The 26,146-nt window shown below is 51.9% G+C and overlaps 10 protein-coding genes across 10 annotated transcripts in view; 5 read left to right on the top strand and 5 right to left on the bottom strand.

Moving 5' to 3' along the window:
• Window positions 1-4,826: 4,826 nt before the first annotated feature.
• Window positions 4,827-5,559, bottom strand: COCSADRAFT_200222 (uncharacterized protein; the record flags this gene model as incomplete). Its single annotated transcript, XM_007702536.1, has 2 exons — window positions 4,827-5,362; window positions 5,421-5,559. The coding sequence occupies 2 exons, from the start codon at window positions 5,557-5,559 to the stop codon at window positions 4,827-4,829; spliced, it is 675 nt and encodes a 224-aa protein (XP_007700726.1).
• Window positions 5,560-7,448: 1,889 nt separating this feature from the next.
• On the bottom strand, window positions 7,449-8,301 carry COCSADRAFT_91106 (uncharacterized protein; the record flags this gene model as incomplete). The annotated part of the gene is made up of 3 exons (XM_007702535.1): window positions 7,449-7,723; window positions 7,787-7,838; window positions 8,011-8,301. The coding sequence occupies 3 exons, from the start codon at window positions 8,299-8,301 to the stop codon at window positions 7,449-7,451; spliced, it is 618 nt and encodes a 205-aa protein (XP_007700725.1).
• A 1,069-nt stretch (window positions 8,302-9,370) lies between these two features.
• On the bottom strand, window positions 9,371-9,715 carry COCSADRAFT_161071 (uncharacterized protein; the record flags this gene model as incomplete). Its single annotated transcript, XM_007702534.1, has 2 exons — window positions 9,371-9,492; window positions 9,568-9,715. The coding sequence occupies 2 exons, from the start codon at window positions 9,713-9,715 to the stop codon at window positions 9,371-9,373; spliced, it is 270 nt and encodes an 89-aa protein (XP_007700724.1).
• A 462-nt stretch (window positions 9,716-10,177) lies between these two features.
• On the bottom strand, window positions 10,178-10,995 carry COCSADRAFT_330486 (uncharacterized protein). The gene is made up of 3 exons (XM_007702533.1): window positions 10,953-10,995; window positions 10,659-10,897; window positions 10,178-10,597 (listed from the first exon to the last, which is right to left on the bottom strand). Exons 2-3 carry the CDS (start codon window positions 10,758-10,760, stop codon window positions 10,349-10,351), a joined length of 351 nt encoding a protein of 116 aa, XP_007700723.1. The 5' UTR covers window positions 10,761-10,897; window positions 10,953-10,995; the 3' UTR covers window positions 10,178-10,348.
• A 2,025-nt stretch (window positions 10,996-13,020) lies between these two features.
• Window positions 13,021-16,115, top strand: COCSADRAFT_27011 (uncharacterized protein; the record flags this gene model as incomplete). The annotated part of the gene is made up of 4 exons (XM_007702150.1): window positions 13,021-13,333; window positions 13,416-13,470; window positions 13,593-14,020; window positions 14,101-16,115. 4 exons carry the CDS (start codon window positions 13,021-13,023, stop codon window positions 16,113-16,115), a joined length of 2,811 nt encoding a protein of 936 aa, XP_007700340.1.
• Window positions 16,116-16,204: 89 nt separating this feature from the next.
• COCSADRAFT_330474 (uncharacterized protein) lies at window positions 16,205-17,024 on the top strand. Its single transcript, XM_007702532.1, has one exon. It carries the CDS (start codon window positions 16,293-16,295, stop codon window positions 16,920-16,922), a length of 630 nt encoding a protein of 209 aa, XP_007700722.1. The 5' UTR covers window positions 16,205-16,292; the 3' UTR covers window positions 16,923-17,024.
• A 303-nt stretch (window positions 17,025-17,327) lies between these two features.
• COCSADRAFT_91028 (uncharacterized protein) lies at window positions 17,328-18,763 on the top strand (the record flags this gene model as incomplete). The annotated part of the gene is made up of 2 exons (XM_007702531.1): window positions 17,328-18,020; window positions 18,200-18,763. 2 exons carry the CDS (start codon window positions 17,328-17,330, stop codon window positions 18,761-18,763), a joined length of 1,257 nt encoding a protein of 418 aa, XP_007700721.1.
• Window positions 18,764-19,030: 267 nt separating this feature from the next.
• On the bottom strand, window positions 19,031-19,637 carry COCSADRAFT_161067 (uncharacterized protein; the record flags this gene model as incomplete). Its single annotated transcript, XM_007702530.1, has 2 exons — window positions 19,031-19,537; window positions 19,629-19,637. 2 exons carry the CDS (start codon window positions 19,635-19,637, stop codon window positions 19,031-19,033), a joined length of 516 nt encoding a protein of 171 aa, XP_007700720.1.
• Window positions 19,638-19,920: 283 nt separating this feature from the next.
• On the top strand, window positions 19,921-22,608 carry COCSADRAFT_330444 (uncharacterized protein). Its single transcript, XM_007702529.1, has 3 exons — window positions 19,921-20,398; window positions 20,452-22,028; window positions 22,083-22,608. Exons 1-3 carry the CDS (start codon window positions 20,065-20,067, stop codon window positions 22,437-22,439), a joined length of 2,268 nt encoding a protein of 755 aa, XP_007700719.1. The 5' UTR covers window positions 19,921-20,064; the 3' UTR covers window positions 22,440-22,608.
• A 1,328-nt stretch (window positions 22,609-23,936) lies between these two features.
• COCSADRAFT_118835 (uncharacterized protein) overlaps window positions 23,937-26,146 on the top strand; it is a gene marked incomplete at its 3' end in the record, with an annotated part of 4,803 nt that continues 2,593 nt past the window's right edge. Inside the window, exon 1 of the mRNA XM_007702528.1 lies at window positions 23,937-25,994. Coding sequence (XP_007700718.1) covers window positions 23,949-25,994 — 2,046 coding nt within the window. The remainder of the gene's footprint in view (window positions 25,995-26,146) is intronic.

The raw sequence follows: 26,146 nt of genomic DNA, 5'->3' as shown, positions 1-26,146 counted from the left end.
CTGGCAGCTTCACAGAAAGAAGTACAGTCGGGCAAAAATCAGATTAAGGAACTGTTAGACGAGAATCGGCAAATTCGCCAACAGATTTCAGACCTGTCTGCTACGTCCACGAGCTATGAAGATCTCATCAGGCGCAAGGAAAGCGAGTTGGCAATCCTGAAGACTGATCTGAAAAACTACGAAAACGACCGCCGCTTGTTTGACGACGAAAAGCGAACATTGGCATCTAAGCACGACAGCCTCCAGAGCCGCCTCCGTGACGCAAATGCAGAGCTGGACGCTATGCGCTCGCAGAAACAACAAGTGGAGCGCGAGGCAGCGGATGCAAAGCGTCTTCTTGAGGAAAAGATTTCCGAGGACGCCGAGTACAGCGAGAGCCGCAAGCTCTTGCAAGAGCAAATTGAGGCCCTCAAGGGCGAACTCTTCACAGTACAAAAGGAACTCAGTCGAGAAAGACAGTCTCGTGATGACGTTGAAATGCTTGGTGAGCACAGATACGACACACTCAAGCGTGATTATGATGCGTTGAATGAGTCAAAGATCACTATTGAGAAAGAGATGTATGCTCAACAAGATGTGCTGCGACGAGCGACCGAATCGCGGGCAGCTCACGAAAGGGAGCGAAAAGAGTACCAAACTGAACTGCATACTCTTCGTGAAAAGTATCTGAAGTTAGAGGAGGAGAAATTGGACGCCGATGCTGAGGCAGAGCGCGCACAAGCAAAGCTAGCTCTGGAACGGCAGGCTGCTCAACAACGCGAAATCGAATCCAAAGACCAGCAGCTGGACCAACTGGAGGCGGAGCGTGACGAACTGGCTGAGCAGGTTCACAATTTGACCCAAATGCTTGCCGACTCTGATTCATTCAAAGAGCGGAACGACCAGCAAAAAGAACGCCTTGAACGCGAGATCGTTACAATCAAGGGACGGCTGACAGCATCGGAGAATGACAACCGCGCTCTTCTCAACAAGCTCCAACAGAAGAACTTGGACATTGCTCGGACCAACTCCCGAGTTGGCGACACGCAACGCCTCAAGATTACTCAACTGACCCATGAGAAATCCAAGGTTGAGGAGGAGAACAAGCTCCTCATGCGTCAACTTGAGGATGCTCAAGTTGCTATTACGTCTTTGGAGAAGCAAAAGGAGAAGCTTTCTCTGGATCTCGAGGATCTCAATCACGAAATCGCAAGAGAGCACAAGGCCAGCCGTAATGCAGAGAAGGCTTCATCAACCGTCAACATTCAACTCGCCGAGGTCAACCGTAAGCTGGAGACTGAGCGACAACTACGTACTCAAGCTCAGGCCAACACACGTGCTGTTCAGGCATCCCTCGACAACACAAACCTCGAGCTGGAAGAATGCCACAAGCAGCTCATGCTTCTCCGCAAGGTTTTCGACCCAGAAGCAGCTGATGTGGCAATCACTTACGAAGCCGCAAAGCCCGAGATCGCTAGGACAGTGGATATCGCCGAGCGCCTTGAGTCTGTCAATCAAGCTTTGCGCGTAGCGGTAGAGCGGTATTCACGTGCTGAATCTCAACTGGAAGAACTTCGCGAAAGGCACGAGGGCGAACTCAACGAAATGGATGCTCGCCATGCTAATTCGAAGCGTGCGCTCTTAGAAGAAGTGAACAATGGCCAGGTCAACCAAGCCAGTGTCCGCCATACGCCAACCCATCACCGAAAAGACAGCGAGAACCGCCGACCATTTTCAATCACAAACACTCCAACTAACCAGCGACACATCAACAATGCAAACGACTCTGCGCGTTCCGACAAGACTATCGACACTGTCACATTCAACAATCGCATGGATATGGCTGCTGAGCTTGAACAAGTACAGAACCAGTTGCAGATGTCAGAGATGCAAAACAAACACCTTAGAACTCAGCTTGAATCCTCTCAAAGCCGAAACGAGTGGCAAGAGGAAAGCCCCTCCACCCGACGTGTGCAGAAGCTGGAGCGTGAGAATTACCGTCTGCATGATATGCTAGACGATTCGGCAACAAAGGTCTCTGCACTGGAGCACAGTCTTCGTTCCGGTCAACTTTCCTACCAGGAAGTCCAGACAAAGTCTCATGAGCAGTTGTTTGATCTATTGACTTCACAAGAACAATCGCGCAAATCAATTGTACAGGCACACAACAACGCCATAAATGAACTTGCAGATGCAAAGACCGCCTTTGACGACATCAAAGACGCTAAGATAGCTTTGGAGTCGGAGCTTCGCGAGCTTCACCATGAACTTCAAGAGATCACCAGTGAACGAGAGCAAGAGTACGCTAATCACAGCCAGCTCCTCCAAGAGTTTGCTGACCTTCAAATCCGACTGGACAACGAGACGTCAACCCTTGTTGATGTACAGTCAAGCTTGAACATGTACAAGAGTAGGGCTGACGAGTACTTCAACAAACTTGAACAGGCAGAGATTGCAGTTTTGAGGGCATCTCGTGCCGAGCAGTTCGCAAGGACCCAAGCTCAAGAAGCTGAAGAGACATGTGCGACAATCATGGCTGAACGTAAGGAGATGGATGCTATGGTTGAAGATCTACAACGAACAGTTCAACGATACGACGAGCGTGTCGAAGACCTGTCCACAGACCTGGCGGCTGCTCTACAGGCCAAGAAGCGCCTTCAAAACGAGCTTGAAGACTACAGGAGCCAGCACGCTCACGATGTGGAAGACAGCGAGAGTTCGCTGGAGCAGACCAGGAAGAAGTACCAAACCGAACTCCAGACGCTTACTCAAGAGATTGATCAGGAGCGCGAGAACATCATTCAAGTACGCGAGGAGAACGGACGCCTGCGCGAGGAGATTGAAGAATTGAGGAACAAGTGGGACGACGAGGTTCTGAACTCATCGACCTGGGCAAAGGAGAAGAGCCGTCTTGAGATGACTCTGCAAACCATTTCCGACTCGCGCGACGAAGCTGCCAATGCGCACAACGAGGCACAATCCAAGATTGTCAGTCTGCTATCACAGGTTCGCACACTACGCACCAACGTCGACGACCTTGCGGCAGAGCGTGATTCTGCCATCGAAGAGAAGAAGCGCCTTGAGGCTCGTCTACAGGAGGCTGCGGCTGCCTTGGATGATCTTTCTCGTTCCGAGTCTCCAGCTACGCGTAACGCTGCTGCTTACGACCGCGACTTGCTGGAGCTCAAATCTGGCCTTGCTCAGCAAGAAGATATTACTGCCGCTGCTGTTGGAAAGATGCGCCGTGCAGAGGCACTCGCACAAGAGCTGCAAAAAGACATTGTCGCCGAGCGCGAGGCAAACGTCAAGCTCCATAAAGACAAGGCAGCAGTGGAGAAGAGCCTCAAGGACCTTCAACTTCGCCTTGTGGATCTCGAGACAAAGGGTTACAGTGGATCAGCTGGCAAGGATGTGCGCTTCCTTCACGGACGCATCCAAGAGGTATGCTCTTCTATTTCTCTCCCTTATCTGTATCAAATAGTACTAACAAGTCTAATTAGCTCGAAAAGGCACTCGAAGACAGCGAGACAACACGCCTGTCTGAATCGCGCAGTGTTCGCAATGTAGACCGAACTGTCAAAGATCTGCAAACACAGATTGAACGTCGTGACAAGCAAAACGCCTCTGTTATGGAAGACCTTAACAAGTCTCGCGACAAGATTTCCAGCCTGCTCGCTACCATTGATGAGCTACAGTCTTCGGACTCTACGAACCAACTCGCCGCTAAGCGTGCCGAGCGTGAACTCCGCGAAGAACGTGAGAAGAATTTGCGTTTAGAGCGTGAACTCGAAGGCTGGAAGAACCTGCGTGTCGACCGCCGCAGTATTCTTGGCGTTCCGCCAGCTCCTGGCAGCGATGCGGGAGACAGCCGTTCCAGGAGAGGTAGCTCGATTGGCCTTCTAATGGGTGAGATGGGCGAAGCGTCTGCCAACGGCAAAGGTAAATACGGCAGTCTCCGATCAAACCTCCGTCGCGTCAGTGGTCAGAAGGGTTTTTTGTAGTTGATGGGATCTCTGAGGGGCGGGGAGTATGGAGGTCCCGGTATCCTTTATTGAAGCTGAGTCCGCCAGCCGAAGAAGAAGAGGACTTGGTATCGAGAGATGTTGTTAATAATGGAAATGGTAATGTTGTTGAAGAGGTGGAGCTGGACTTGGATGAATTCGCTAGTTTGGCACATGCGGTGGGGAATCATGCTATTGATGATGCCGCCGACCGGGCTGAAGAGATGAATTTTGAGATTACGGATGATGAGTCTCTGGCTGGTGATGATGGCGATAGCGCTGTTGGCATCAAGAGGAGGAGGACTATACGTGTCGTCATTAGGTCGAGGGCATTTTTGTAATCGTTCGGTTGGAGGGGAAGGAAGGGGAGACTTTCGCTACTATTGCTTTATGCGATCTACGCTTATAAGCATTCGGCGCTTTTTTAGCACTATTGGTTCATGCTGAGCATGGCGTTGCAGTGTGGTTGGCTTATATCCAGGGAACTAGAGGGTCTTGCATAGCTCGGCTCTTAGGTGTGGGTCTTTTGGATAGGCCCTTTTCTACATGATTTATGTTGCGTATTACGTTTGATTAATTACCTACTACTATTAATAATTATTGCGAGTAACATTTTCTATTCGAGTTGCATTACGTAGGGGATCAAGAGATAGCTTTGACTTGGTGTTGAACTGGTGATTCACTGTAGTCCTACAAAGAGATTATCGACACTGTATAAAAGCGCATTCAAGCAAACTAGAAGTTCATGCAAAAATACCGCAATACAATGAACCTAATATCTACAAGTCTCAAGAACTATTTACAAAATCTCCCAACCACCCATTTTCCTCTCTTTCATCCTCCACCTCAAACACAAGCAAAAGCAAGCAGCGTAAACGCACCCCCCGCGTACCCATTCACCACACCCGCCACAGCCCCAAGCCCACCCATAACATCCTCGCACAACTTACTCTGATCCACCTTCTCCATCGCAATATCTACCCCGACATTCGGGGGCGCCGCATTTGGCGCATCAAGCGCCTGATAATTAATGCCCCAGAACCTGGGGACCTCACAGTTGATGCCCTTTGATTTCTTCTGCGGACAATACGCCATGGCGGTAGTGCCGAAGCAGCGATTCGTATACGTGACCTCCTCGCACTTTGCGACTTCCTTAGCGGCCAACGCCAGGAGGTCGACGAGCCCGTTGCGGATCCAGGTTGGGTAGGAGCCGTCTGGGCCCAGTGTGACTTTTATGGGGTCGACACGGGAAGAGCTGGTGAGGGTGCCGCTGAGTTCGATGGGGTTGGTTTCACATTGTCCGGATTCGTGGCAGATGGGGCCGACGGCGGCCATGATGGCGTCGGGGGTTAGGGAGCCGACTTGGACGGTTTCCTTGGAGACTGTGGAGGGTGTTAGAATGGGGGGAGGAGGGGAAGAGAGGGAAGGGGGGAAAGGTACAGGTGAGTTTAATGTTGCCTTTGGTGTTCCAAGCTGCTTCGCTGCGCTTGGTGATGGGGTCGTGTTTTATGGAGGGCACCACGCCGGCGGTGGCAGTGGCGGCGAGGAGAGCAATGGTGGTGATGGTGTCGGAACGCATGATTGCTGCTTGTATCGAATAAGGAGTAGATTGAATGGAAATCGATAATCAAGCTGAGTGTTTGATTGTTGTAGTAGTGAAGAAGCTGGGTAGATGATGATGATACTTCCATCTTCCAGCGACTCGACCACTCCTTTATACCTTGACATTTCCATCTTCTCCATAACTTCACCGCCCAACTCTCAAACACCCCATCTTCAGGCCTCCTCCTCGCCGTTCAAACTCGCCATTCAAATTCGCCGTTCACATTGCCCTCATCCCCTCAGAAGCACCGAGCAAAAACCCCCATTCAGCAACCCAACTTGTCAATCCCCATATCCAAATCCTTGGGATCGGAGGGAGGCTCAGATGTAGTAAACTGACCAATCGTACCTTACTACCAAGCCCCCAAGAACCATCTTGTCCGCAAGCAAAAGAGGGCCTGAAAATAGCTATGTACTTACTACATCGACCTCCTCAAGTAAAGATCTCCCCACACCCCATGCCTCCTCTTCTCAAATGGGAAAAGTCCACACAAACGACACCTACCAGGCTGTCCGCATCTGTACCTCGCCTTGGCATCCTACGTACTCGCATCTATGCATGGGGGGCTTAGGGCACCTAAACATTCTACATAGAGACAAAGAGCAGAAAGCTTGACCCACCAACCGGGATCGTAAAATGCAGACGCTAGCATCGGTCCCGCCAAGCCACCAGCAGATGGGGGGGAATGAGGCTGAGTCAAGCGAGAACGGAATTGCCGACGACAAAAGACGTTCTTACTTGGGGAGTGGCTGGCCGTTGGGTTAGGATGCAAGATGGCGATGCGCAATGGAGATATGCAGGGGCGGGACGGGACGCCTTGTCGTATCTATCTCTTGGTAGCAAGGCTGTGAAGACGAAGATCGACATGCACATACACACTGACACGCACGTATTCACAAAAATGACATCATTTTGAAATATGCATAGTACCGCGACTTTGCTGAGTCTATGGTGGAATTACTCGATTTCCTTACAGTTGCATTGACATTTACAAGAAGAAACCCCGTTATTGATTCATCCAAAAAAAAAACTCCCCGTCCGTACTACAACCGATGTATTAGTACACACCCCGGCGCCCCTACCAAAACGAGCCTACCTTTTTTTTTTTAACTTACCATGAAATTTATTACCACCCACGATAACAGTTTTTATTTTTCTAAATTCGGGGACCTACTTAACCGCCGTATTCACCCATTACCCCTAACCCGACACATTACATACTTGACATACCACTAGTCCCTTACAGCAACCTAAGCCCCCCTTCAAGCACAGCACTCACCAATGCCCATTCAGGTACAAAAACCGAACTTTCCCTTACTGTACGTTATCTCCGACCATACCGATCCGACCGAACGTTGTGTGTTGTGCCAACATACTTACGGAGTTAACTACAAACGCTAGCGGCATGACATCGGTTCGGTCGGGGTTTGTCGTTGTTTTTGTGGGTGTGTGTGTGGGTATGTGGTCAGCCTCACAGAAAGGGGGGGGGGAAGAAGAGGAAAAACTGTGAGGGCATAAATAGATTGACTGCGCAAGGCTGTTTTGGGGGAGAAAGTCTGCCTTGGGGGAATGATGGATCGTGAGTTTGGTGTGGGGAAACAACTCGAGTCAAGGTAGTAAGCGGCGCGATTGCGAAAGATGCTCGGCAGCATCGCAAATATTTTTTTTATCTTTTTTGGGGAGATGAGTTTGGGTAAACCCGTCTGAATCGCGTGCACACATGTGTAAGGATACATGGGGCCGAAAAACAAATCTCTTATGCAACAACAAAGGGATAAAAGATAAAAAGTCAAAAGGGTATATATTCTCCCACACTTCTACATCTCATCTCTATACAATTCTTTTCGCTTTACAGCATCTCGCTCTTAGATCTTAGCTCCATGCACAAACAACCTCGTTCCATGCGTGGGCTTGTGCTCCTTCTCACCAGCCTCACCAGCACGACCGCCAAAGACGAGTTGGGCCCTGAGTTTCCAGTCGAGAGGGATCTTCCAGTGCTCTGCGGCCTTGGGGTCGACGACGGGGTTGTAGTGCTGGAGGTTGGCGCCGAAGCCTTCGGCTTCGAGGGCGACCCAGAGGGCGTATTGGTGCATGGCGTTTGTCTGCTCGGACCAGTCGCCGAAGTGGTGGGCATAGGGGGCTGTGTGGAGATGAGGTTAGTATAAAGGTTGAGTGAATGGGTAAGATGATTGAGGTGACGTACGGAATGCTTTGCGGAGTCCTTCGACTGGCTCGGGGTCTTCGTAGAAGAGGATCTAGGATTATGTTAGTCCATGTTTTTGTACTTTCCAATGCTTTCGGTGAAAGGCCTCGCAGTTGGTGGTTGGGGACGAAGCTTGGGTCTTGTATAGTGGGGCAGCACAGCCTTTGTCATACATTGCAAGACTTCCACAGCGATGGCAATATAGGAGGAGAAGGAATACATACTGTTCCATAGCCAGCCTTGAATCCTCCAACTCTTTCTTGTGTCCCAGCGAACTTGTCCTCGGGGGTAAGAGGCTTCAAGACCTCGAGGACATAGTCCCAGAACTGATCGTGGTCCTTGTTTAACAGCACAACAAGACGGGTGCTCTGAGAATTGAAGGATGAAGGAACATTAAGCAGAGCCAGCTCTGCAAGTTCGGCAATCTTCTTGTCTGAGATGGGCGATTGCTTGTTGAGCGCGTAGATTGTGCGACGCTCCTTGACGGCGTCGAGGAAAGACTTTTGAGCAGACATGAGGGGTGGTTTTGTTGAAAAAGCTGAAGAGGAAGAGGCAAGCTTGCTTGGAGTAGTAGAAGAGGGAATTGAGGATTGTGGTGTCAAATGGAGGGGTGAGGCCACGCTCTTGTATCCCCCGCCGACCCACGCACGATACCTGGCAGCGCGCAGGGTATTGCTCAGCATCTGCACCATGGATTCGGATAGTTGTAGTGGGGAATCCGTGGAAAGACGGTCTTCGGATATGTCCTGAGCCGGTGATTGGAATTCAGTAGGTGCTAGTATATTCCGCAGCAGCAAGGCAAGTAGCAAGCCCGATATCAGGCCGATGAACAATGAGCGAGCAGCTAAAACGGCCATGGCATGACGTGATCAGTTGGGGTTTGTACGATTGGCATAAGCAAGTGCAGATGTTTTTAGTTAATACTACGATACATACGCGAAGGTTTCATATGCCATCTCACCGCCTAATGTTGCCATCGGGGTCGGCATGTAGCTGTGTCTGGTTGCCGAGGCGATTTACAATCCACCCGTCAGCTACAGTGTTTGAGGTGCGCACTAATTCCGCGCGAGGCTGTCATCAACTCCACATCCCGGGAGGCTTACACATCATGTTTCACTTCTGATACTTAACATTCCGCAACAGCCTCGCGTACAACATGCAAATATGCTGGTCAAGTCACACTAGGCGAACAAGAAACTAATGGATCTACTTTTATTTGATAATTGCATGGCTGTGCTAGTACACTACAAAGCTTTCAAGTTACGAGACGCTGTCTCGCAGAGCGCTACTCTAAACTTTGATTCTAGCGGCATTGGCTAAGACCTTTCCTGATAGAACTTCTGACAGTGTTCCCCATATAACACTTTGTCTTGCAGTTACTGGGGTCACGCGCTGAAAACAATTCAAACACCCTTTTGCTCGCCCTGCTCAAGCGGACCTTGGTGGCCCATCTTCTCGGTCGTGTCCGGGGAAGATCCGTCTGTGTGGCCGAGCAGAGCGACGGTGGTAGAAGCGACTTGGAATATGACTCCGACGGAAAAGATGGCGCATCCCACAATGACAGTAGAGCGACGACCAATCCAGTCAGCCACAGCCTGCAGCCAGTGCGCCGAAGAAGGTACCAGCGGAGAGAATGGAGACGATAAGAGAATTCTCCCACGTCTGGTAGAGAAGACCGGTGTATGCATCTTTGTCATTCGAAGGGCCTGATCGTGTGCTTAGTATACAGACAACACATCAAATCACCTCAAAAGTTAGCACAGGGTTTGGACTCGACTTACTCCCAAATTGCTGCTTGAAGTACAACATCCCAAGCACTCCATTAATACATCCGGAGTCATAACCGAACAGAATGCTACCAAAGGCCGCGAAGACGCAGAGGAGATATCCTCGAAGCGTGACGGGCGCTTCGACGCGGTCGTGTGTCATGATGCGTACTGATTGCTTTCTTCTACAGCGTGGAAGCTTTGGGTCGAATTGTAGGTACTCGAACGCGCCGTGAGATGGAGTAACGAGCGAAGTGTAGTGAGAAGAATTCTTCTGTTTTGGTGCGATTGGGGAGATATATAGTACACTGATTGACGAGAAAAAAGGGTTTGTGTGGCAAACGAAATAGGAAAGAGCAGACGGAAGCGACGAGTGAGTGAGTGGTTGCTTGGTGTGGAGGTGAGTGCGCAGCCAAAGTAGTCTTGAGTGAAACTGCGATAACAAACAAAGCATGACTTGACTTGGTATGAAATACAAAATTGCGGAGTGACGGTGTAGAAGCGTGCTCGAAATGGACTCGCTGGGAACGAAGCGTGTAGGATATCCCAATTTGTGGTATTATAGTAGACGAAAGAAAATCTATTTAAAAAAAAAGAAATCTGTTGTGATAAATCCCAAGCACCAGGGCCGAGTGGCATGGTAGCGATTGCAAAACATTGTACTAGGCGTCAAACGAAAAGATTCGGACGTGCTAGTCCGACAAACTTGACGAAAAAAGGCGATATAAAGTCAACCGAAGGAGCGAATAGCACATAATCCAAATGAAGCAAAGTAAAAAAACCCGCAGAACATAAATCAACTTCTTGCAGCCCCCTGCCGCATCGCCTCACTGTAACTCGGCGGCGCTTCCTCCTCACTTACCCTCTCTGCACTCGAACTTCTCCGCCTGTAATTGTGCTGTGATTCAGAATGGTCACTATGACGAGCCTCATCCAGTGCTCGCTGCGCATCCGCACGCTTCTTCTGCATCTGCTCTTGCCGCTGCCTTGTCGTCATTGGCGGTGGGGGCGCAGACGAAGAAGTGCCGTATATTGCTTCATGTTGCTGCGCGAGAATGTCAGTATACAAAACGATATCAGCCTATGAACTGGGGGACAATGTATACAGCGATGGCTTTTTTCTCTTTTCGTTCCAGTCTTTTCTCGGAGATTGTGCGGCCGAGTTTTTCGGCGCCTAAACCGATGCCGATAGCGATGAGACCGGCCATGGTAGGTTGGTTGATTTGATTCGGTGTGGAGAGATGGAGTTTGTTTGGAATAGGCTCAGGCGGGAGTTGATGTGCAGGAACCTTGTTGAGGTGGCAAGATGGGGTGTGGATACGTAAGCGGGTGTTGCACCTGCTTCCTGCAACACGGGATGAGCAGACTGTTGTACCAAATGATAGAGGTGCGTTACTGACTGGTAGATATCCAGTGGGATGAGAGTATTATGACGGATTGAGGGAGGCGCCTTGAAATGTGATATTGACCGCGCTTTCTTAAGATACACTTATTCGTGATTCTGGACTCTTTGGATTATTATGAGCAATATCATACAACGGGACTACCGTCTTTATTGATGTTTAAACCAACAATTGCCCATTCCTTCCGTTGTGTACAAATCACATGCAGGTAGTGGTGACGTATGATAGACGTGGCGCAGCATGTGGCGCTTGATTGGTTGTTGTATGACTGGTGGCGAGGCAAGTGCGATGGAGTCCTTTGTTGTAGGAGATACATTTTCTATCGTTTCATGGAAAACTGGAGGGAAAATTTCCTATCATTTCGCAGTCATGTGTGTCGATTGAGGACTATTGGCGTGATTTGTCAACGACAAGACACGATGCATACGAGTGGTATTGCGATGTAGCTTTGACAGCATGCGTCGCAGCCCCCACTTTTCTTTTTTATATATGTTAGAGGGTCTAGGCAGCAGACGCATATACTGTGTTGATGTTGCTTGTGATAGCTAGCTTTCCACGTGGGAGTAGAATGTTGCCATTGGCCACACGTAAGGCAAGAGACACATGCCTCTCTGTCAAGATTGGGCTATATTACATGAACCAAGATCGTCAGCTGGGATATGGCTGATCATCACATGTGCCGCAAACGACGGGTCAGAGTACGCTCACTGTAGTGATTGACCTTTTTCATACGACATTGTGTTGTTGTGCATAGGCACGTGATGAGGAAATAGAGACTAAGGTAGTTGAAAACCCCTCTTGCTTGTGCAACATGTGATGAATTGACAGGGCCAAGGGATTTCTCAGCAAGTACTTAGTTCGACAATGCAGTGCTTGCCTAATACTCACAAGTACGTAACCGGTATTCTACAGCCTAACATCAATGCTAGGGGCTCGACATAGGTGTTGGTGTTACAGTCGATTCACAACGTTCTTGTGACTCGTGGGAAATCAGGGTAAATGTGATGGTAATACCGAAACCTGCCCAATCAGCAGCCAGAGATACCATGCCCACCACTTGGACGCTGGACATTCTACTAACCAAGACGCCACTTTCATCATCCACGGGGCTGAGATTGGTTTGGCTAGGTGTAGTGGTGTCGGGGGTTGATTGGTGCATGCCGCGACGAGATTGCACAATGAGCATGAAAGTCCGAGGAGGCGAACGGATACGAGTGGAACTATCACATGGGAAAGGATGATAACGTTTCAAGATAGTTTGAGCGGCCGAGGAAGGGAATGTGTGTATGGTGTTGGGAATGGTTGCCGGCTTGGACGAGGAAGCGGCGCATGCAACGACGCACAGGTCATGAAGCAGGAAAAGGGTCGTGTCAAGTATGTAGGTAGGCGGCACTTGCTGGCTGGCTTGGGTTACAGGAGATTTGTGATAAACTGACGCACCGTGACTCGAGAGGGTTGTTGGACAGGCGATGGCAAGAGACAAAGTAAGTATGTATGGAACATGGATGGGGATGCGGGCAGGGGTGGGACGGAAAACAGGCTTTTTGGCCCATGACCCAATCAGCGAGGCTACTGGCGGCCCACAGCTCGGCTCTAGTCAAAGAAGAAGTGTGAGCGGGAGCGCCATGCATCTGGCAGCGCTGCACGTGGCCAGTCACAGCGACGAGGGGTTTTGCCGGCGAGAGGTCTAGAGGAGGTTGTTAAGAAAGACAGTGGTTGCTTTTGGCTCGGGCGTGGACCGGCATGCCGAGGGCAGCGGCGGGCTTGGGTGATTGGTGGCTAGAGCCGATGGATGCTGCATCTGCTGCCTGACCTAAAAGATGACATGGGTTTCCGACGCGGAAGGATAAGGTTGGGCACAGCAGCAGCAGCAGCAAGAGCAGCACCGAGCAGGCCCCCAAGCAGTCAGAGGCCGCCAGCCATGGTTCGCGGGCGCCAGAGGCAGAGGTAGAGAGGCGTCGTAGGGCGCGAGGGCCTAGGGCGACGGCCATTGGCGAACAGCAGTTCCGTGGATCTCGAGCGCTGGGTCCTGAGGCCGATCTCGCTGTGGGCGCCCCTCGCAGCCATGATTCGCTCGAGGCCCGGTACTTGGTGCGCCAAACAGCCGGGCGTGGTGGGCATGGTGGGCATGGTGGGCATGGTCGCCAGCCCGGCCACGGCTGGGGCAGGCACCAGGAGCCACAACCACAAAGGCGGGCTGCGGCACTGCACTAATGCTCACTCGCCGCCATTGCCATGGTCTCAGTCCTTTTCTTTTGCCTTCCTGCCCGCTGTCCGGACTGGGAGGAGGGCCGGCCAGTCAGCCTGTGAGCGCCCACTTGGCCGCCGTGTGGAGCCTGCACCCAAATCCGCGACATGCCGCACACAGAGTCTACGCAGTACGTATGCGTAGGCTAAAGCTGCGCCCCGGCCTAGACCCAACGTTGCTCACACACCCGCCCCTGTTGCACCAGCCGACAGCCAGAGGCAGGATACACACACGGCTCGACGATACGCTCGACTCGTCCGCTGTGTGGTGGGTGGCGTCTGTCGCTTCGACGGAGAGGCGAGGGCGAGAGCGAGGGGGGCAGAAGGGTGTACCTGTCGATGAGTGCGACAGCGAATCCAGGACTCGCACACAGTATGTAATCAAACTAGCTCAGCACTGTGGCTCTCCCTTTCCCCCCTCCATCTCCCCAAGCATGGTCCGCTCCCAACGCGCGCCGCCTCCGCTGGCTTGTCACCAAGCAGAAGCCAGTCGCACCCCCAACCGTTGTCTCTGCCTGCCTGCCCTGCCCTGCCTTGCTCTGTTCCCCTACTTGCCTCTCCACCACTACTACCACCACCCCACCACCACCACAATCACGTCCTCCTTCTCCAACATCAGCATCCCCCCCTCACTGCCACCACCACCACTCCTTTTCCACTCCTGCAAGGCTGCAATCCCTACCCTGCCAGCTCTGCTGCTGCGACAGCGACTAGCACCACGGCGATCGAGAAAAACAAGAGCAGGTGCAAGACAGCTGCGACTAGTTGGGCACCACCATTACTACCATCATCCTCCCCTCTACGGCTGCAGTGTGCCTGTAAGTGCGTATATCCTCTGACGACACCCGGCGCGGCTCCTGGCCCTGCCGCCCATTGGCTTAAGCGTCCCACCCCCCAGGCCGCTTCGACAGCGCGGATCGCCCAGGCTCGCCGTCGCTCCCAGCTCGAGTCCGCGTCTGCGCCCAAAAAGCCCCTCTGCCTACCACCATCGCTGGCCTGAGTCGACGCCTGTTTTCTGCCCACCCTCCGCACACCACCGTCACCTCGCTCTCTCGCATATCCCCTTCGTTTCCAACTGCGCATACGACCCCTCCCTTTGTCTCTGGCGCATGCTCATCCCGTCACCCGCTGCCTGCCAGCGCTGCTCTTGGCTGCCCGTCGCACCCTTCTGGCCGCGTCCTTTGTCTCTGCGACACCCATCCCGACAGCGTCACCACACACGACACCATGGCCACCAGACCTAGCCCCAGCAGCACAAGTCCTTCGGTCCTGTCCAACAGCCCCTTCCCCCACGGCTCCCACACCAGCTCCACATCGTCGTCGCCGCCAAAGCTCTTTGCCTCGCACAACACCATGACTGCCGACGCCTTTGCACCACACGCCTATCCTACCCCCGGCGCAATCGGAGAGCGCAGGCCCCTGGACAAAGGTTCCGTTGTCAGCCCTCGCCACAGCATTCTTTTGCGCAAGCTGCCCAGCAATAGCGACCGTGAGGCAGTGCGCAACATTCTCCTCTTTGCCAAAGACCTCATTGACTGCGAGGTCCTCTCACAGCCCCGGCACGCAGACGACAAGGGTTTTGCCTGCGCCGTCGCCCATTTCCAGACGTACGAGGGCGCAAAGGAAGCCCGCGATCTACTACACGGCAAGCGCAATGCCACCAACGATGCCACACTGGTCGTCGAGTTGATGCACGAGGCACCTTCCGGCACCGTCGGGTCACGCCGCAACACCCTCGACAGCATACCCGCGCGCCAGGCCTCTGTGGTAAGCTCAATGTCCACCTCGACTGCCAATGGCCGACAGTCATCGCGATACAACGGCACCTTCCAAAACATGGAGAAGATGTCCCCACCCAACGGGACCCCAGGTCTTGGCAACGGAGAATTCCCGGTCAACAACCTCTTCTCGCCGACATCTCCCGTCAACACGTCTTTTGCGAGCCGCAATTTGGGCAAGTCAGTCATCAATGACGAGGCGGACGATGATGATGGGCTGCTGAACGAGTCGATTGGATATGCCACTGGTGGCCCCCAGGCTCAGTCAAGCATGCAGCGCCGCGCCACAAACCCAAACTCTTCCACCATTCCCGTCCAGCGCTTTGGAAGTCTTTCTCTCAACACCAACGGCGCTACTGGAGTCAAATCGCCGCCCATGTCAAACTATGCATCGCCTCGTTCCGGTTCCAACATGCAATCACCAGTTCCCACCATGTCTACCATGTCTGCCATGTCTCCGCATAGCATTCCATCTGCTTTGAGTAGTGGACCGAGCACTGGCTACCAGCAGTATTCTCAGCATTTTGCCAGGCCCACGTATCCCCCCGTGAATCCCGCCGACCAGAACCCACCGTGCAACACTCTTTATGTGGGCAATCTCCCAATGGATACCTCCGAGGACGAGCTCAAAGCCGTCTTTTCAAAGCAGCGCGGATACAAGCGCCTCTGTTTCCGGACCAAGCAAAACGGCCCCATGTGCTTTGTCGAATTTGAAGACACGTCTTTTGCTACCAAGGCTCTCAACGAACTTTATGGATACATGCTCCACAACAGTGTCAAGGGCGGTATCCGCCTGAGCTTTTCCAAGAATCCCTTGGGTGTGCGCAGCGGCCAGAACTCTGGCCTGGGTCCACAGTCTGCCATCACCCCAACTACCCCTCTTTCAGCTTTTGGTAACGGCGTCGCTGCCCCTCCTGGTTTCTCAACCGCTACTGGCCCACCACCGGGCTTGTCAGCACCTCCCGGCCTATCCGCGGCAGGCCACGCCAATGGTAGCTCTGCCTTTGGCATGTACGCCAATGGGGGATTCGGGATGGGTCCCAACGACATGGCTGCCTCTATGCGTCAACCACTAGCGTCCAGCGGCACCGGCAACGGCTTTGGAGGCTACTCCTCATTCATGATGGGGCGCTAGGCGCACCCATACTAATCTGCTATGCCATTACGAGTGATGATAACGGAGTTGACGGCGCATTCATCACAGAGCATTTGCAAATTTTGCTTCGTCTATTGTTGACACTATTTTCAGTCATTTCGGTCATGGCAAGGTGTTGAGTGTCTGGGTTGTATTTGGCTTCATTAAACTACGGGCATGGGTACTGGCGCGGAATCTCCTGGGCTATCATGCCCGTTGGACGTGGACCTCTTTCCAGCATACAGCGATGATTCCCCCTTGTGCGATTGCTCATTTGGTATCCCCATGGAGTTCGGAGAGAGCTTTTATCTATTTTCTGATTTTTTTTTATTCCCTCCCTATGCACGGTCCTTGGGCTTGCATTTATCCAGAGTATTTCTTCTGTCATTTTCGCAGGAAAGCCGAATTGCATGGGCATTCCTATGTTCATGCTGTGAGCGTATCTTTGGGGTTTTTTCGATGTTGTTTGTCTCTTATTCATTTGCAGCACATTTATTACTGGTACTCATTGTTCGGCGCGACCAAGTTCTAACGGGCATTGGCTTTCCATGGGCGATTAGCAGAACATGCAGATGCCGGTGTCTTTGCATGGAGAGCACTTGGATTAGTTTACGATTGTTTCTTCTCGTTTTTTTAGGGGCTCATTTACACGATAGATGCGCATGCAGCGCTACGGTATGTCTGGGATGGACACTATCCTGTCTTTACAGCGTATTGATTCGTTGGCATTCACGTTTCGCTCATGCTCCCCTCGCAGTGGCTTTTGCTCTGTATGCAACGGCCTTGTTATACTCAATACCCTTTTAAATGCAAATGTGGAGTTAGGGATGGAAACTAAGGTGCGTCTAACAAGACCTCATTGACCATGGTGATGCAATGCTTTCGTTTGTTGTTTCATGTGTGATTGGGTAGGTTCCTTGAAGCCGTTGTAGCTGAAGAACTTATACGTTAAAGTCACATCAATTGGCTCAATTCGTGGTACGTCGTCGAATCTCATTTCTGTTGCAGTGTAGAAGTCCCAAGGCTACGCTATGTATGGATGCCAAGACGCTAGCCACAAATTCCGACTTGCTCAGAATTTCCTGCAAGCTAACCATCACTTCACACTCTGCTGCATCACTGCCTATTATACCCATCCGCCTCTTCCCTTCTTCTTCCCCTCTTGTAATTCTATTCGCCCACGCCAATGCGGTAGCATCTGCCCGACCCAACATGCCTCCTCGGTTACAAGCTTCAAAATTTTCAGCACCAGCTTTCCCACAGATTTCCTCGTGCCCAGTCGCGAGGCCACATACTTCGTCGTTACCAGTGCGGTCATCGCGGCAATTTTCACAGACACCATGTGCTCAAGTGACATTACGGCGGAGGAAATTCTATGAGTGGCTCAATGGGCCTGGTCGACAGCTGAAGGAACCCATACCTGATTCAACAAACTACTTAGGAGCCTACGACAAGTATGGCAACCTAGTACGCGCGGGTCCAGGATGGCGAAAGGATGGCGCTGCGAAAGCTGCTACTGCGACCAAGACGGACACATCCAATGCCGAATCCCAGGCGGACAAACCGGCCGAGGAGAAAACGCCCGAAGCACAAGAGAATCTGGACGAGCTGGAAGCAGCGATACGGTCTAGTGATGCTGAAAGCAAAGAGATGAGCAAGAAAGGCGAAGAGGCGGATGATGGCAAGCTTCCCCCAGAAACGGCGGAAGACTTGCGACCATTTCCCCTCAATCAGTATTTTCGCAGTCAACCAGTCCTGAGTGAGGACTTGCGCGAAGCGATATACAATCGAGTGAAAAAGGAAGGCGCGACCGTATCACTTGCCAGCGTCGAGTTCGGCGTCAGCAACGAACGTGTTGGCGCCGTGGTGCGGTTGAAGCAGATGGAGAAGGAGTGGGTAGCCCAGGTATGTTACATCTTTTCTACACCTTCCCACGACATGATGAGCTTCTTAAAAAATCGATTAGTCTTTAAGACACCCACATGGTTACAAAACTTAAGTCATGCTCTTGCTGAACGTCGTCATCACATCTACTATATGAACCGCAACACGCTTGACAACAATTGCTGACGCGATTTCAACAGGGCAAGAAGCTGGCATTGCCTTATTCCAAAGCTGTCCTTTCCATGCTCCCTACAACTCCGTTTATCGACCCCTCTTTACCACAGAACAAAGGCAAGAGGCCAGTCACTCATGAACCTATTAATGACCTTATTGTGCATCCCGCGACACGGCAACAACTATTTGTGCCAGTTGCCGAGTCACGCCGCTTTACACGTGTGGATGCTGGTAAGGCGTTTGATAATAACCTCCTGCCTGCTGATGCGCGTATTCCCCACCCAGAACTGGTGCAGGCAGAGCGTGAACTCGAGGCAGGCCTTGGCTTCGAGGAGCGAAGGAAGCTTGCTGAAGAGCGCCTAGAAAAGCAACAAGAACAGAAGAAGAAAGAGGAGAGAAAGAAGGAGGCCGAGCTCAGGGCCTTGAAGGTGGTGCCCCAACGGAGATGGGATTTTGTTATTCAGGACGTTAGTGTCGAAGCTGCGGGACGCCATGGAAGAGGAGCGGCGGCAGCTGGATGGCGGTACGGTGTACCACATCAGGACCGCAAGCGAGGTATACCCAAGATCCCTACGCGGGTGGAAGCATAGGTGCATCTTAGTGTAAAATCACATGATCAAAGCACGCGTCCACACACGGATCGCACAAGGGAAGCAACCCAAAACTCTTACGCAGTCCATGACGTGGGCTTCCTTGATGTATAACATATTGTATGATCACGACTCTACATGCCTACCACAGGGCGCATGAATGATTACGACTTTTCCTACAAGAGCATGCATTGTGACATGGTGTACACGAACCAAGTCGATTGCTAGCTCTGCCATGTACAAGTTTCGACGAGACTTTTCTTTTCTTCACCGGTACTGGACCTTCTGGCCACCCCGCTTCTCCATCTTGGCCTGTCTCTTGCTTGCCTGCGGCTGGGGCACACCTGCAGCATCCTGGAACCCGCCTCTCATGCCAGAGTAAGTGCCCCAGGCAGCATAGGCACTGTAGGCGGGGATGACAGTCCACAGAAACCAAGCATAGTCGCCCACAATGGCAGCCAGAATGATGCAGCCATAGGTCCAGTAAACCACATCCCACATGTACTCGGTCAGGCCCTTAGCATCGAGGTCCTCGCCAGGTCGCTTCACGGCGCCATCGGCAGTGAAGGTGGGGCGAGAGAGACGCTCAAAGTAAAGCTGGATGAGGAGCTGCGGGGCCGAGAGAAGTAGGTAGAGAAGCAGCGACGTGCGTGATAGAGAGGATCGGAAGATGAGGGCTCGGAACAGCCACCAGAAGCCATGGACAACTAGTGTGACGTAGAGGGTCTGGTTAAGGCGCTTGGTGTTGGAGGCGGCAAGCGTTTTGGTAGCTTTCTAGGCAAGGGATGAGCGATTGTCGAGGCGAGATGGGTTTCTTCGACGACGCATCTCGCGGCGGAGGACTGGTGTGGCGTGCAAGACGTACCTGTGCCATGATGACGGCGAGTGCGGTGAAGCAGCAAAAACAGGGTGCGGAACTGTGAAGGAGGATTGTGATGTGTATGGCCCGAGCGCCATAACAAGCGCGCGCAGCCTAGATCGCGACAAAGGCGAGCAACAAACGTCGCGAACATCGCCGCCGCCGTCTCTTCTTCCTACGCACTCGTCCGGACTATACCGATCTCTACTGCCGTTGGATTTGTGTGAACCCGTGTTTACCAATTCACTTTGTCGAACACGCCGCCAGCATCACTCCGAACAGCCACCGAGACACTCAAACGACCTTCACCACAACACGCCTTCCCTACAACGACCCCCAGGGCCCACGCCCTCACCAAGTCTTACCGCCACCTCCGCTCTTCCCATGATCACTCGTACTATGAGCCCTCCAGCCTAGATCCTCGCCTTGTCGTCAGGAAAGCATGTCACCCCCGCCAGGCGTCAATGCCCAGCTGCGCCAGCTCATACACTACCATCTCGACAACGGCTTTGTTGAAAACGCCCTGTTCCTTGCTGGCCGCTTGCAAGCACTCGAACCCCGCAATCCAGATGCAGCGCACCTGCTTGCCCTCTGCAATCTCCGCCTCGGTAGATACAAGGCCGCTTTTGACGATGCGCGCACCAAGGGAATGCACACACAGCATCTGGGATGCGCTTACGTATTCGCCCACGCTTGTCTCGCCCTAGGCCGCCACGAGCAGGGTGGCCAGGCGCTGGAGAAGGTGCGCGGTCTGTGGGCAGGGCGCAACCACTGGAGTAGGTTGTCCACGCAGGCCTTCTCGGCCCCGATCCGCTAACAAAGAACCTAGATAAACATTCCGAGACTTCGCGACGACATGTTCCAGACGCAGCAGCCTGCTATTGCCTACTAGGAAAACTATACGCAGCACATGGCGATACAAGGAAAGCCATTGACTACTTCGTCGAAGCGCTCAAGATCAATTCCTTCATGTGGGATGCATTCACCGGCCTCTGCGATATTGGCGCCGTCGTCCGCCCACACAACATCTTCAAGATCACACCTGATATGCTTCCCTTCGCCTCAACACCTGATACAGATCCCTTCAACACCTCAAGGCAGGCCAACGATGGTGGACTTAATATGGGAGGATCAAATCTACTTTCAAAACTGAACGGTCGCGCTACGCAACCCAACTCGCACCACGAATTCGACACCCCAGTGGCGAATGGCCAGAATATGCATGATGAACATGTCATGATGGCTGAAACCGGTGGCCCTGTCATGTCACGGGCAGTCACTTCAAGGGTACGCACCAAGACGAATCCAGATGGCGATCAGACGGACATCCCACGACCCGTATACCAGAACGGACATAAGAGGACTGTTTCTGGCCATTCATTACACCAAACGCAGAACGCACCTCCCCAGCCGTTGGATCCCACTGCAGCGCCACCACGGCGTAGTGTGAGGTTGTTAAACTCCATTACCCAGATCCGACCATCAAACCCCAGGCAAGGGATGACATCAAGTAAAGAAATTGAGTCGAAAGAGCGGCGTGAGATGCGAAAAGCAAGAGCCGCGGCTCCTAAATCACGATCAGGGACTACATCGACTGTAGGAAGAGTTGTTAGTGGAAACAGGAAACCGCATATCGAGACGTCTGAGCCATCGAAACTTGAGGGTAGACCTCAAAACGGGGCGCCAGTGGCTGTAGCTCCACCTCCGAGAATGGCTCCACCGGCCGACACATCACGGGAGCGGGAGATTTTGAATTGGTTGCTGGACCTACTTCTCAAGATTGGTTCGGGCTATCGACATCTGAGTCGTTATGATGCGTCCAAGGCGTTGGAAGCATTCACAGCCGTACCCAAGGCACAGCGCGAAACACCCTGGGTCCTTGCACAAATCGGCAAAGCGTACTACGAGCGCACACACTACGCAGAGGCAGGCAGCACATTCCGAAAGATTCGAGAAATGGCGCCCTCTTCATTAGAGCATATGGAGGTATATTCCAACACATTATGGCAACTGAAAGATGAGGTATCCTTGGGCCACCTTGCCCACACACTTATGGATCAAGACCGACTCTCTCCACAAGCATGGTGTGCACTCGGCAATGCTAGTTCTCTAGACCGGCAGCATGATGATGCTGTAAAATGTTTCTCGCGCGCTACACAGCTGGATCCAAAGTTCGCCTACGCTTACACACTACAAGGACACGAGCACGTGGCGAATGAAGAGTTTGACAAAGCCATGGCTGCTTACCGCAACGCCATCAGCGCAGATAACCGGCACTACAATGGCTGGTATGGTCTGGGCAATGTGTATGAACGTCTGGGTAAGTATGAAGTAGCTGAGAAGCACTATCGAGCGGCGGCAGAAATCAACCAGAACAACGCCATGATACTTGTTCGAATTGGTCTTGTAAGTCATTTACATACGCACACTGCCCACTTCAACCAATTAATAAATTCCCAGGTTCTGGATCGCATGAAGAAAATCGAGCCCGCCCTCTTGCAATTCGAAAAGGCCATCAGAATCGACCCCCGCTCCGTCATGGCCCGTTTCCGCAAATCCCAAGTCCTTCTCAAACTAAATGCCTCACAAGAAGCCCTCAAGGAACTCCTGTACCTCAAAGACGCCGCACCCGACGACCCAAACATCCATTTCCTACTAGGAAGATGCTACAAGAAACTGCGCGACCGCTCAAGTGCCATCCGCCACCTTACCATTGCCATGAATCTCGACCCAAAAAGCCACGGCGTCATCAAAGAAGTCATGGAGAGTATCGATCAAGAAGATGATGGGGGATGGAGTAGTGAAGACGAGCATTGATTTAATTTTCGTCTTCGTCTTCTTCTTCTTAAAGAAAACTACTTTGTTTATCTTTTATTATCATTCTTCTTTTTCCACGAATTACCTATTCATGACCTTGAACGGTGTGACGAAACTATGAACAAAAGTATAAGCATCTTTTTGTTGCTTTACTCCCCCACTCTCCTCCCGAGAGAGAGTGTGTGTGAAAATGAAATGGGCGGTTCGATGAACGTCTCTCGTCTTTGTTTTTGTCTTTTTTTGGGACAACGCCTGCATAGCTACGGTTAATCAGACTCTGAGCCACTCTCACACACCACACACTTATATGCATACCCACTCCTCCGTCTTTTGATCCTTAGCGCATCATCTCACCAAACCCTCTTTCTCCCGTCCTGTGAAACAAACATTCAAACCTCCATTCCAGCATTCCACTTTGGCATTTTCCAGCGGTGTTTTTTTCTTTCTCATTTTCGGCATTGGGATTAGCGTAGGTTGTGGGAAATATGGGCACAGGTTGCATCTTTTTCTTTTCTTGTACGGCTTTTATATAATTATTGAGAAAAAACATCATTGAATCAGTTTTTTTGCTGGTGTCTTGGGTCTTTTTTTTCGTTCATAAATGACTTGGCTTCGTTTCTTCGTTGATGGAAAGCGTAAGGTTAACGTCCATCCCTGCGTGCCGGGACGCACGGTGTAACGGGACACCATTTCTTCTGGGCGCTCGGAATGCTCTCACCACACTTGTAAATGGACAGGTCTAGTATGCATCTCTTTTGCACTTCTCGTGCTCTTAGCACGTTAGGCTCCGACACCTAAAAACGCGCTACTGACATTGTTGTCGTCTATGCTGTTAATGTGGTCAATAGACTCTCTTCTAACACCCCCTTGTTCATTTGCGACAGTGTAAGTTTGCAAAGAGCTCGGTGGACTAGAGAGGAAGTCAAGATAAAGAGTAGGACTGCAGCCTTGAAAGATTAATTTAAGGTAGAGAGTGCACATCCCAGCAGTTTCTCCGTGCAATTAACAAGATCGTCGAAAACTCGTCTAACTAGCCGTGCGTCTTTAACAATGCTAGGCACGCAATAGCTTTCTGAGATGTCTGCAGGCCGCGCCGCGCGCTGTGGCTGAGAACTGGGGCTCAGCAGGCAGGTTTTATTCCCGGTCGTGCAGACAGCCGTTTCCCTGAGCCCGCATCAATGACTGCTACCGAGTGGTACCAGACTCCGGTTCGTACTGCTCTTCGGCGACGTAATCGACTCTTCAACGCATTTCTCAGGAACCGTACGCAAAGTGTTTGCAACACCACATTGTCCTTGCACTCATACGAGCTACATGGCTGCGCAAGCTACCATGTTGACATGAGTGTTGCAAGAGGCTGTGGCCCTAAGCCTGGTCTCACAAGGCTGTCTTCACAGCAGCCTAGCATAAGTTTCCTCTGCCTTATCGCAACTACGTGCTTCTACCCTCAACACCACAAAAGTCGTTCGCCCTACTTCCTTCTTAGGCTAAACCTAAACTGCTAGCACTATGCGACTTCTCCACTATAACGCGCTGGGTAAGCTCGTTTTGACAGACTTTCGCGGCAAACCGATTCCGCCCTACGCTATTCTATCGCATAGATGGAGCGACTCTGAGATTCTCATCGAAGACGTATCGAGAGAAGCATATAAGGAGAAAGAAGAAGGCTATAAAAAGCTTAAGTTTTGCGCCGAGCAGGCGGTCAGGGATGAGCTGCAGTACTTTTGGATCGATACCTGCTGCATCGACAGATGGAACAAGACCGAGCGCTCCTGGGCGATTAACTCGATGTTCCAGTGGTATAAGAGTGCGACACGATGCTACGTCTTCTTGTCAGACGTGTCGGTGTCGACTGAGACAGAGCCGGTCCAACGCAGCGACTGGGAAACGTCGTTCCGTGCCAGTGCATGGTTCACTCGCGGTTGGACGCTCCAAGAGCTGATCGCGCCAGTGTCCGTTGAGTTTTTCTCGTCCGAAGGACATCGCATAGGTGACAAATTGTCGCTTAATCAGCTACTACACGACATTACCAGTATCCCGCTTGCGGCACTTCGCAACTGCTCTTTAGACCAGTTCAGCATATCTGAACGAAGGCGATGGGTCGAGAATCGCGAAACGACTGAAGAGGAAGATATTGTATACTGCCTGCTAGGAGTTCTTGGTGTTTCCATGCCTACCACGTATGGCGAAGGACAGGAGAGTGCATGGAGAAGACTGCAGGCCGAAGTAGAGACAGCTGGCAGTGCACCTTCGATCATCCCGTTCACACGAAACGAGTTTTTCGTAGGCCGTGAGTTGCAGCTTGCCGAACTAGAGGCGAAGCTCTTCAGCAGCGACCAGACCACCACGACGCTAGCAATAGTCGGGCCTGGTGGAGCAGGCAAGTCGCAGCTCGCGCTCGAGGCTGCACACAGAACAAGGCAGAACAACAGGGACTGCTCGGTCTTCTGGATCGATGCGAGCGGTATAGACAGCTTGTACCAGTCTTACGCCAATATTGCGCAGAAGCTTTGTATCCCTGGGTGGGACGACGACCAGGCAGACATGAAGTGGGTCATGCGACGCTGTACGGCAGAGATGAGTGTGCGGCAGTGTCTGCTGATCTTCGATAACGTCGAGGACACCACTCTACGACCCAGCGCCTCGTCCACGACAGAACCTGGAGAGTTAGTCGAGTGTCTACCAAAGTCTAGGCTATGTTCTGCCATCTTCACAACAACGAACAGCGATACAGCTCGGGCACTTGCTCCACAAAACGTTATAGCGCTGCGAGAATTAACACAAGACATAGCGCTGAGGATGCTGCAAAGCCGCTTAGTAACGCCACTCTCGAACACTGAGCAGCAGGAAGCCAAGCACTTGTTAAGAGAGCTGTTGTATCTGCCTCTAGCGATCGTGCAAGCAGCAGCGTGCATAAATGCTAGTGGCATGACAGTGCAGGAGTACCAATCACAACAAGACGAACACAAAGAACTCGCTCTTAAGTATAGCAGTGATACGTCTACAGGTAAACTGGTAAGCTCTAGCATGAGAGATCCTGTAGCTACTACATTGTTTCTCTCTATAGGTCAAATTAGTCGTAACAATGCGTTTGCCGTCGATTGCCTATTTCTTGCTGCATGCGTAGACCGGAAGGACATTCCACTCGAACTTCTAGAGACAGCCTCGCCGCAAAAAAGACAAGATGCTATTGAACTACTTAACAAGTATGCGCTCATCACTAGGCGACCTGCTGAATCTGCACTTGACGTTCATCGACTAGTTCATCAAGCTCTACGCAAGCTGCTACAAGTGCAGGAAGGGCTCCGACAGTGGACGGAACGCACTATCGCACAGCTCCTTCGCGTGTTCCCAGACAACGAAAATAGTAATAGAAGCAAATGGAGACGGTTCCTTCCGCATGCTCAGTACGCTCTGTTGCAAAGTGTAGCGGATCACAACAACAACAACAGCACATTAGAACTTGCGCAGAAATGTGCTATGGCTCTATATAGTGACGGACGGTATAACGAGGCCGGAGAGCTGGAGGTACAAGTGATGGAGACGAGAAAGAGGGTGCTTGGGGACGAGCATCCTGACACGCTGAACAGCATGACCAACCTAGCGTCGACGTATAGGAACCAAGGGCGGTGGAAGGAGGCCGAAGAGCTGGAGGTACAAGTGATGGAGACGAGAAAGAGGATGCTTGGGGACGAGCATCCTGACAC

This window comes from Bipolaris sorokiniana (assembly GCF_000338995.1).
Source record: "Bipolaris sorokiniana ND90Pr unplaced genomic scaffold COCSAscaffold_8, whole genome shotgun sequence".
NCBI lineage: Eukaryota > Fungi > Ascomycota > Dothideomycetes > Pleosporales > Pleosporaceae > Bipolaris > Bipolaris sorokiniana.
This window is presented reverse-complemented; position numbering and strand designations above follow the sequence as displayed.

Coding starts and splice junctions, on each gene's coding strand:
- COCSADRAFT_330444 (XM_007702529.1), top strand. CDS start 20,065: ATGTCACCCCCGCCAGGCGTCAATGCCCAGCTGCGCCAGCTCATACAC. Junction 20,399..20,451: donor GGCAGGGCGCAACCACTGGA/GTAGGTTGTCCA, acceptor CAAAGAACCTAG/ATAAACATTCCGAGACTTCG. Junction 22,029..22,082: donor TACTTGTTCGAATTGGTCTT/GTAAGTCATTTA, acceptor ATAAATTCCCAG/GTTCTGGATCGCATGAAGAA.
- COCSADRAFT_330486 (XM_007702533.1), bottom strand. CDS start 10,760: ATGGCCGGTCTCATCGCTATCGGCATCGGTTTAGGCGCCGAAAAACTC. Junction 10,598..10,658: donor AAGAGAAAAAAGCCATCGCT/GTATACATTGTC, acceptor ATTCTCGCGCAG/CAACATGAAGCAATATACGG.
- COCSADRAFT_330474 (XM_007702532.1), top strand. CDS start 16,293: ATGGGTACTGGCGCGGAATCTCCTGGGCTATCATGCCCGTTGGACGTG.